At 42.8% G+C, this 10,916-nt stretch overlaps 2 protein-coding genes across 2 annotated transcripts; one reads left to right on the forward strand and one right to left on the reverse strand.

The window, feature by feature from the left end:
• The first annotated feature begins 1,422 nt into the window (after positions 1 to 1,422).
• On the forward strand, positions 1,423 to 5,229 carry LOC117332800. Its single transcript, XM_033891836.1, has 2 exons — positions 1,423 to 2,744; positions 3,120 to 5,229. Exons 1-2 carry the CDS (start codon positions 1,926 to 1,928, stop codon positions 3,192 to 3,194), a joined length of 894 nt encoding a protein of 297 aa, XP_033747727.1. The 5' UTR covers positions 1,423 to 1,925; the 3' UTR covers positions 3,195 to 5,229.
• On the reverse strand, positions 5,222 to 8,547 carry LOC117332799. The gene is given in 3 exon segments (XM_033891835.1): positions 5,222 to 6,020; positions 6,022 to 7,614; positions 8,043 to 8,547. Coding segments are annotated over 2 exon segments (2,259 nt in total). The 5' UTR covers positions 8,043 to 8,547; the 3' UTR covers positions 5,222 to 5,354.
• Positions 8,548 to 10,916: the final 2,369 nt, after the last annotated feature.

Genomic DNA, 10,916 nt, shown 5'->3' on the forward strand with positions numbered 1-10,916 from the left:
GGTACTGATGACATGTAGTATGCTGCGGTACGGGCCTGCCTAGTTTGTTCAAATGAATTACCTTGACCAACATTCAAGGTAACATGGATGAAAAAGGCTAGGGCATGATACATGATATTGGGCCTGTAGTATGCCGGGGATTAAGGTCTGCCAACTTTGTTCAAATGAATGACCTTGGCCAACACTCAAGGTCACAAGGATAAAAAAGGCTAAAATATTAAATGACTTCTCCTCAATAACTAAGAAGTCCAAAAGACATGATATTGGGCTTGTAGCATGCTGGGATAAAAGGCTACCAATTTTGTTCAAATGAATTACCTTGACCAGCACTGAAGGTCACAGCGGTCAAATAAGCTAAAATCTTTAAACGACATCTCAATAGCAAAGAGGCCAAGGAATCTGATATTGAGCCTTTAAGCATGCTGATGTTAAGGACTATCAAGTTTGTTTAGAGAGATGAACTTGAGTTACATCCAAGGTCACAGGGGTCAGATAGGCCTTTGAAACGATTTCTTGTTAATAACCATAAGGCACATATATTTCAACTTCAAAATCGACCTCCTTGCTGTCTGTAATGCTGTGGTGACTTGCACAACAACCATCCGCACTGCCGTGCTTCAAAATGATAACGCATGCGCAAATGATGTGTGTCTAGTTGTAGACTGTCCCACCCCCAACCCCAACCCGTCTCTACAGGATTGAAACTATTATAATTATATATAGAACAGCTGTATGATTTAAGTCCCTACGATATGTCTAAGTTTCAAACTAGGGGGAGATAATCTAGTAATATATCATTACATATCATAAAAAGAGCACATTTGTAAGAAGATATGAAGTAGACCCCTTTGTGTATTGTTTGAGTGAGATGTTCCTATATCTTAAGATCTACTCGTGATCTGTGTTTTTCTCCCTAATACATCTTCTCATACACAGATACTACTTGAAGCTGGATAGAGGCTAGTTCTCTTTTGGTGTCAAAATTACACTGTAATTACGATCATTGTATCAATGTGACCTCTTGTAATAAAATTCTCCACGTGAATTTCGATTTTCCGCTGATCGGAATGAGGAGGTCCAGAAACCGAACTGAGCAATACATAAAAGCGTGGAAAACGTGGAAAACACGCATCCGGTGTCCGTCATAATGTCCAACGTCTGGTGTTGGGGTCAGAGGAAACTCGGGCTAATAATGACACGGCAGATATTGTAAATCTTATCATATAGTCATCTTATAGCACCAGCGATAAGAGAGTTAAACTCTCTGGGTGATATATAAGATTTAAGTAATCAATAAAAAAAAAAACCTGTTTTTATTAACGTAGATCACCGAGGGATTACGAATAAACTACAACCTAGTAAAGATCTGTACCGGGAGATCGGCGATCGTCAATACACACATTTAAATGTATACATCAGAGACGCAGGTATGTACATTCTGGATAGGTAAGTGCCTGGCTAGGTACATGTATCTGTGGTAGTATAGGAACAAATTTGGAACGTACAGCTACTCCAAACGTCACCAAAATACATACTGGATAACATACAGGGTCGACTAACTTCAGGATACGAGGACGTGTTCAATATATCCGGACAGTGAGCGCGTCCCATGGCGGACGAGTTATAACTGGACGGAGTACATGAATGTGTTTGACTACCATGTATGTGTACACTCTAAGCTGCTCTTCCTTTGAAATGTGGCCGAGAATTACCTTGATCCAGTCTTGTTAAAGGTATATATGTCGGTGTTAGTAAGATCGTGCTGAACCGTGGATATCAACATGTATTGAAAAATGTTTGAGGTAAATCTGGGTATGACGGCGAAATGTAGGTAGTATATAAATAGCCCAGGAACTGGATATTACAGTTGTGTGGAATATGTGACGTATACAACAACTCATTATACCTCGATAAGACCATCTCGGATGGAAATTGTCAATATGACGTTACGCGAGAGATTCTCGGACCCAGTAACGGTTTTAAGTGCAAAACTTCCACACGAAACCCAATGTCTACTCACTGACATCGCTGTGCTTCCCGACGCATTCGTTGTTGTAGATAATGAAAATAAATCTATCAAAAGATTTAATTTCCAAATGACCTTGATTGACAGTGTCAAACTAGACGACCCATGTGGAGTCACAAAACTGTATTTATCATGTCATGTTGTTGTGACACAGCCTCAGCAGCAAGTCATAACATTTATTTCCGCTGGAAAGGGCGGCAAAATGTCCATTAGTTCTTCAAGACACACAAACCGGAAGTACCAATCTGTGGCCTGTCTGGATGAGATGCGCCTCGTGGCGGGGTGTTGTGAGGTAGGTCACGGATGTGTAGATATTTTGACGTTTGATGGTGACGTGCTGTATTCCATAGAAAGGGATGACAACAAGTCGCGGATTTTCCGGACCCCGGCCAGTCTGACGTGTTTCGCTGGTCGATACGTCCTTGTGTCAGACTCTGGACGGCGGGAGCTTGTTTGTGTGACAACGAAAGGAGAACTGAAATTTGTTCATGACCCGAAAGGGACTCCGAGTGGGTTGGGCGTCACAACGTCTGGTGACGTGTTCATGTGTGTTTATGATAGATGTGTAGTCCAAAAACTTGACGTGAACATGGGCACTACGTATGACGACTTTCTACCAGAAGTGGAAACGAAGTTCCCCCTAGCAACGTGTTTGTCTGAAGACAGAGTGCTTGTTGTCACGGAGGAAATGCCTAGTGACAGGATCGTGGTGGTAAATGTAAGTCTATTTGTAATAAGTACAATAAATGTGATTGTCGATACAGATATGTACAGTCAGTCGATACAGCTATGCACAGTCAGGATCTGGTGTCTTGCTGAAACACCTTTCCAAATGATGCAGATATATCTATTTTAACTGAAATTGGTATTTTTTTGGTGCATATATACATTTGTACATCTATCAGCGAAGAAGCTATACTTCTTTTCAATATTTTGCTCAATAGCAAATATTTGTGCGAAGAGTCATATGAACTCCATTTATTTAAGTTTTCTTTGCCTGGAGTGCCAAATTCACATTTGATCTCGAAAAGTAGGATGTGTATGTCACAATTAACACTCCCTTTCCTGTATCAATAATACGTTTTACTTTCAGTTGGACGCTTACGAGAAGACGAGCAAACATGGCCCGCCATTAAAACTGTCTAACATCCATTTGACTATAGACTAGTTATCTGTATAGACACGTGCTCATCATAGATGTGAGCATCAGAAGTAGGTGAGAAATATGAGTGTGTCAACGAACGCCTGGGACGTGAGCGCCAACAGTACGTCATAGATGTAAGCGTACACAGAACGTCATAGATGTGAGCGTCAACAGTACGTCAGAAATGTGAACGTCAACTGTACGTCAGGGATGTGAGCGTCAACAGTACGAAAGGGATATGAGCGCCAACTGTACGTCAGAGATGTGAGCGTCAACAGTACGAAAGGGATATGAGCGTCAACTGTACGTCAGAGATGCGAGCGTCAACAGTACGTCAGGAATGTGAACGTCAACTGTACGTCAGAGATATGAGCGTCAACAGAACGCCTGGTACGTGAGCGTCAACTGTACGTAAGGAATGTGAGCGTCAACAGAACGTCAGAGATGTGGGCGTCAATTGTACGCCAGGATTGTGAGCGTCAACTGTACGTCAGAGATATGAGCGTAAACAGAACGTAAGGAATGTGAGCGTCAACAGTACTTCAGAGACGTGATCGTCAATTGTACGTCAGGATTGTGAGCGTCAACTGTACGTAATGAATGTGAGCGTCAACAGCACGTAAGGAATGTGAGCGTCAACTTTACGTCAGAGATGTGAGCGTCAACAGAACGCCTGGGACGTGAGTGTCAACTGTACGTAAGGAATGTGAGCGTCAACAGTACGTCAGAGATGTGATCGTCAATTGTACGCCAGGATTGTGAGCGTCAACTGTACGTCAGAGATATGAGCGTAAACAGAACGTAAGGAATGTGAGCGACAACAGTACTTCAGAGATGTGAGTGTCAATTCTTCGTCAGGATTGTGAGCGTCAACTGTACGTAAGGAATGTTAGCGTCAACTGTACGTCAGAGATGTGAGCGTCAATTGTACGTCAGGATTGTGAGCGTCAACTGTACGTAAGGAATGTGAGCGTCAACAGCACGTAAGGAATGTGAACGTCAACTGTACGTCAGAGATGTGAGCGTCAACTGTACGTCAGAGTGAGAGCGTCAACTGTACGTCAGTGGTGTGTCAACAGTACATTTACGTTAAGATTTGAAGTTTTAACAATATGTCATGAATTTGATGTTCAACAATACGTCATGAATTTGATGTTCAACAATATGTCCGTGACAACAAATTTTATGGCTATCGGTTCAAAGGTATTTGGACATCAATAGCGTATCCAGGCAACCAGATTTTTTTCGAATTTTCTTGATTTAGTCACAAAGTAATTCTAAATATATATTCATATATATATGTATTGAAATAATGTAAAATTGTATCTAGAATTATAAATTGTATATCTTCATGTTAAAATGATCAGCAGGTGTGAAATATGAACATATATTTGAACAGGTTTCAGGAACTAGTTCATTGTGATTTTTTTCACCACACGCTTGGGCCATAAACAAGCGTGTTTATTTTTGTCAGAGACTTATGAAATAAATTTCTAGTTTATCTGAAATAATTAAACATCGCTTTCCTGTTTAAATTAATGAATTTGATTGGTCTTGAGACAAATATGACTTCATTTATTGATTTATTCATCGCCCCGTAAAATCCACAAAATCAAGATCCGATACTTAACCGTGACGTTAAGTACAGCCAGCTAATGACGTCCTAATTTAGATGATTGTGAATGCCTTCCAAATACACAACCTTCGTTGGAGCCTCGGTATGGATAAGTTACTTTGCGGTCACGACCTCGGTATGGACATTGCATGAGTTACTTTGCGGTCAGAGCCAAAAATACCCACATATATATATATGACTTTCTATATAGGTATTTATGGCTATCTTTTGATATCAGACTAGACATGCCCCTGTGTCCACATAGGAACGAACCAGCAACCACTGTATCGTATCAGGTTAACTTTTACTTAAATCTTAATTGTATTTAACTCAAACTGAAACATGTACATATATATGTTTTACATCGTGCGACCTTTAACTATATGTCACGAGGTCACATATATTATACTCATTCCACAACACAATAAAGCTTTGGTACTCATAGTAGTCACTTGTTTTATTTTGTTTATTCTAAAGGAAGGAATACCACAATATCTATCCCAAAGTTCCACAGGGAGGCAACAACACCATATCCACCCCGGGTACAGTAGGTTGTAGTGACGTCAAGTTCAACCTATGGTTTCCACGTGATCTGGGTATATCACGCGCACAATAAGGGGCCTGGTGGACAGAGTCATTGTCATGGTGAGTCCCTGTACGACGGGATTTGACTCGTCCTGTAGGGCTACGTGAGTTCCGGTGAGTCGCCAAGCCTCCACGGGCGTTAACGCGTCTGGCAACGTCACGGTTACCGTTCTTGTCGATACGTCACTGGCATCCAATGGAAGCCATGCGACTAGATGGGTGACTTGTTTGAAGGCTTCAGCTGGACCAAATAAGTAAACATATCCATGTTCATCTTCCTTCATCGCAGCACGGAAATGGGTCTCTCCTAACTTACCTAGAACAGACTCGAACATATGAAACACAGCTTTCTCCGTGAAGTTATGCTTGGAAGAGGTGGTTAAACCACTCCTACAGAACAGTGTGTTACAGGTGTCAGTGTTCGCGTAGAAATACCATGTAGCCCTGCCAAGTCCAAGACGAGCAGCAAGAAAGAGTCCGCGAGCCCCGTAGAGAGCCTGAGCGCTTTCCGCTACACATTCTGTTGCAGCGCAGTCCTCGTTGCCGCCGTCGGCGTCCCAACCCCATTCTGTCAGCCAAACCGGTTTACCTGGAGTGTTTATGTTCCGCCATCGAATCATGTTCCGCACGCTATTGAAGGTCGAGTCCGGGATGTTCTGGATAAGTGGCCACTCTCTGACCGTTTTCATTGGTTATAAAGCTATACGCATGCGTATTGATGACACTGATGAACGTTGCAACACCACTTCCCACTCTTGTTCCTATATAATTTCCGCGTGTTGGTTCCTCAGGGGCAATAGTATAAGCCTGGAACGCTCCGGGAAGGACATTTATTATTTGATCGACGTCTCTCACCCCTGCAGCCATGCCTTCTAAAACCGTTGCATAAAAATCTGCACTATAATCCCACGGCTCGTTCCCCACTTCCATTGCGGTCACTAAGCCGTTGCCTATTTGAGGACCAAAGTGTCGGGCGAATTCCCTACCATATGTGTACGCAGATTTTCTCGGAGTGTTCCAAGTACTAGCTGGGAATGTCTTGCTGAGAAACTGAATAGATGTGTCCACTTGAAGACCGGCCGCCTGCCACGTGCTGTATTCTCTATCCCAATTAAGCCACCAGGATGCATTAGTACCATGACCTTGACCCATCTGCTCAAATTGTGGGTCGAAGTCTGGGTCCTGTACGTCCCAATTTAAATTGTGATAATTCCTTGCGTAAGACGCTACCCTGCTATACAGCGAGGGGCCATTCGGATTGTGTCCCCACCCCCAGATACCATTCACCCCGAGCATGTCTCTTATGGACACAGGGTTTGGTTCAGCATTTGGTGCGGCTCCCCAGATCCCCAACTCGTCATATGAATCAATTTCCCAACAGTAAACTTTGTTGTAATTCTTGAGTTTCACGTCGTACTCCAGCGCTATGTATCTATATTCTCTCGGGGATTGAAGTCGAGTCGACACGGCATGTAAAGCGGTAGGCTGTAAATCTCGGATTTTGTCCCACGTTTGTCCATCTGCAGACAACAGGAGACTTGTGCTATAGGCCGAGTTTGTCCCTGCCCAGTGCCTCGTACGTACAACACCTATCCTCCGTAATACACCCAAGTCTACCACTATCTTCTCCAGGCAGCCGCCACGCCCCAGAGCTGCTATCTCCTTCATTCGGAAAGAGGTGTCGGATTCTAGAGTTATAACATCCACACTAGTGGACACATCAAACGTTCTTCGATGGTAATTGTCACTTTGGTTGAATGTATATATTACGGTTTCAGTGCCGTGTGCATCCTCAACTTTTAGCTCAGTGTCTCCATTGTAAATACCCCACACAGATATCTGGGTGAAGTTCTTTCCACTCGTGTCCAACGTCAACTGGGCTTTGTTATTCTGTCCGACGTCTACTAAACTGGTTGTGTAAAAACTGCTGTCGGTAAGTTGGTGTAAATCATGGTTCGATTCACCGTTCATTTGACATGCAGGAGTTTGACATAGATTCAACAAAGCGTTCAGACCCGGGCGTGTCAAGTATCCTGTTGGTAAACAGGAACCGGAAGTCCAATGTGTATTGTCATTGCCATCCAAAACGAGGCCGGGGTTGTTACCAGTTGACGCGTTCGAAGTAACCCCGCTTACCTTAGTCCATGAGGTGACCAGTCCGGCGTCAGGATTCCACCTACATGTACTGACCACCTGGACAATGATAAGAAGGCCTAGGATCAGACCTGTCCGTAACATATTCATCTACAACATAAGAATGTCATTCATATAACTGTGCATTCCAACGACACAATACATAAACAGAAGATAGTATAAAGACACGATAGAAAGAAGAATGTAGTACATACTAGGAAGTAATTGTTTTTGTGTAAAGCGGTAACACATTGAGATATTCTCAAAATGATACACGTGAACTTATATTGGGTTAATGTGTCATATAGTTCCTAAATCATGTCACATGACAAAAATAATCTATTTATATATATATGTATATATTCACCTCCATTATATAGCCATTATATATATATATATAAACTGATATCAAAATTATATATCTGCTATTACGAATTCCTTGAAGAGGTTAGAGACAAATAGAATACTGTTGAAATTAACTTTCGGCTTTTACGAATTCCTGGAGGATTAGAGCCAAGTAAACCAGACATTTTACTTACCTAGTTCAAATTGCCTTGGTAGATATGTAAACTCTGTTACATAACCATCTACTAAGCAGTACACAGGACGTTAAGTTGTGACGATTGTCTGTCCTGTAAATGTGCCTTATCACTGTCCCTGCCACCTGTTCAATACCGAAGCCGGCCCGCCCTTTTTGTTTTTATTTAACAGTGATTAATCAACAAGGAGAGGGGAAAGTTCCCTAGGCCACCTTATTGTACCTGAGAGGATATTAACTGACTATCAAACTGTTTAACATTTTTTATTCCACACATTTGGTACCATGTGTTGTTATAGTGTCTGTCGTTTCATTAATCATGTGTTCCGGCTCTGAGTTTGTCCATCATGTTCCCAGAGTTTTGCTCGTTATCGTCGATACCTGGTATTGAAATGTTTCTGGATTAAGTCCGTTGCCTAGAACAGTTATAGATGATGTTTCTTGAGATCAAATCCGTCGTGCCGTTTCTGACTACATCAGAAGTTTAGAACTCCATTGGTCAATTCAGCCCCTTTTATTATGAATGAACACAAGGTTAGCAATAGGGAAATTGTCGAGTCTTGGACAAGTAGGCCGATTTGGCCACGCCCTTTATTAGAATCAATTAAGAATCGATTAGTTTATTTACAACTTTTCACTCTGACCATTTGGATCGATGACTTCTATGGAGGTCTCACCACTTAAGCCCATCCTCGCTCAATTAGTGTATTCAAAAGATTTTAATTAATTACCTTAGGCATACTCGCCTAGAGCTAGCCTACTGCAACAAACACGAAATAAACAGTCACTTATTGACAACAGTTGACACCAGATAGACGTTAGAAGCACGTTTTGCTTTTACTACATGTACCTACATACACATCTGAAATAAATCAAATGTTGAATTCATAAAATTTGATTTATAAAAGCATGGTATTATTTTATTAAGGGACAGTGGAGAGCTCTTTGATAAGGCCCGCTGTATCCCACAGCGTGTTAATATGGAAGGCGACTCAAAGTGTCCCCCCTTAAGGGACAGGGAAGTTTTGCCTGTTCGGGATCAACTCCGTCGTCAGGGACAAGGGAATGTTGTCTCTCCGGGATCAACTCCGTCGTCAGGGACAAGGGAATGTTGTCTCTCCGGGATCAACTCCGTCGTCAGGGACAAGGAAATGTTGCCTGTCCGGGATCAACTCCGTCGTCAGGGACAAGGAAATGTTGCCTGTCCGGGATCAACTCCGTCGTCAGGGACAAGGAAATGTTGCCTGTCCGGGATCAACTCCGTCGTCAGGGACAGTGAAATGTTGCCTGTCCGGGATCAATTCCGTTCTCACGGACAAGGAAATGTTGCCTGTCCGGGATCAACTCCGTCGTCAGGGACAAGGAAATGTTGTCTATCCGGGATCAACTCCGTTCTCACAGACAAGGAAATGTTGCCTGTCCGGGATTAATTCCGTTCTCACGGACAAGGAAATGTTGTCTCTCCTGGATCAACACCGTCGTCAGGGACAGGGAAATGTTGTCTTTCCGGGATCAACTCCGTTCTCACAGACAAGGAAATGTTGCCTGTCCGGGATCAAATCCGTCACCAGGGACAGTGAAATGTTGTCTCTCTGGGATCAACTCCGTCGTCAGGGACAATGAAATGTTGTCTCTCTGGGATCAACTCCGTCGTCAGGGACAATGAAATGTTGTCTCTCCGGGATCAACTCCGTCGTCAGGGACAGTGAAATGTTGTCTCTCTGGGATCAACTCCGTCGTCAGGGACAATGAAATGTTGTCTCTCTGGGATCAACTCCGTCGTCAGGGACAAGGAAATGTTGTCTCTCCGGGATCAACTCCGTCGTCAGGGACAGTGAAATGTTGTCTCTCTGGGATCAACTCCGTCGTCAGGGACATTAAAATGTTGTCTATCCGGGATCAACTCCGTCATCAGGGACAGCGATATATTGTCTCATTGAAAGACATTACGGGAGGCCCGTCGTATGTCATCCAGAGCAATTAGGGCGAAGAAGGACACAACCATAACAGTAATAATCAGGGCTTTTTCTCACTGGTTTGGGAAGGGGCCTTTTTGTCTCATTTTGGGAAGAAAATTGGTGAATTGGGAAAGATTTTTTCAGGAGTAAACTGGAAATTTTGGGAATTTGCCTTTAAAATGAAATAATTCCAATTGGGAATGGGGCCCATTAACGGCCCCAAAAAGCCCTAAGTATAGACTGGCCCTTCTCAGCTTCCCGAGTAACACAACCCGAGTCTGGTAGGGCATTTTCGACACTCTGAAAACTGATGAATTTTCTTCAGTCGGACAGGTTCGAGAACAACTTTTTCAAACGAAAATGGACATTCACTAGACAGCGAATGTGGCTGTCTACAATTACAGGCTTTGGTGTTAACAAATATAAGGTCAAAACAAACTAAATTACTTGTCATCACTTTTCATAGTGTCGCGGCTGCGCGTGATAGAAATAGACTATTTAGGTATGATTTCATGGTGTCATGTTAAAGGTTACCATCTCAACGTTTGATTAAGACTATCGCCGTTGAAAAGTCTTTTCTGGTAAACTGTTTGCGACATTTTGAATGAAATTGACCAATTTTTGCAGGACGGAGGAGTTCCAAACCATTCTTTATATATTGGTCTATAATCGGTCTGACTTATAAACGTGCTGCGCACCTCGGATCTTCAGCTGGGGATTCGCGGCCGGTCACCGGCTCCCTAACCGGCTGAACTATCGTGGCCCCTCGTGAGCTATAATAATTTTCTTTGTTGCAAATGTTACGTGCAATTTTACCAATAAGCGATCACTGTCTCTAAAATGTGTTGGAAAAATCCTTGAATGTGACGATATTAAGTTCTTGAAAAGTCTTGGAATAGAATGACGTAAAATATGTG

Source organism: Pecten maximus, chromosome 8 (assembly GCF_902652985.1).
Source record: "Pecten maximus chromosome 8, xPecMax1.1, whole genome shotgun sequence".
Taxonomy (NCBI): domain Eukaryota; kingdom Metazoa; phylum Mollusca; class Bivalvia; order Pectinida; family Pectinidae; genus Pecten; species Pecten maximus.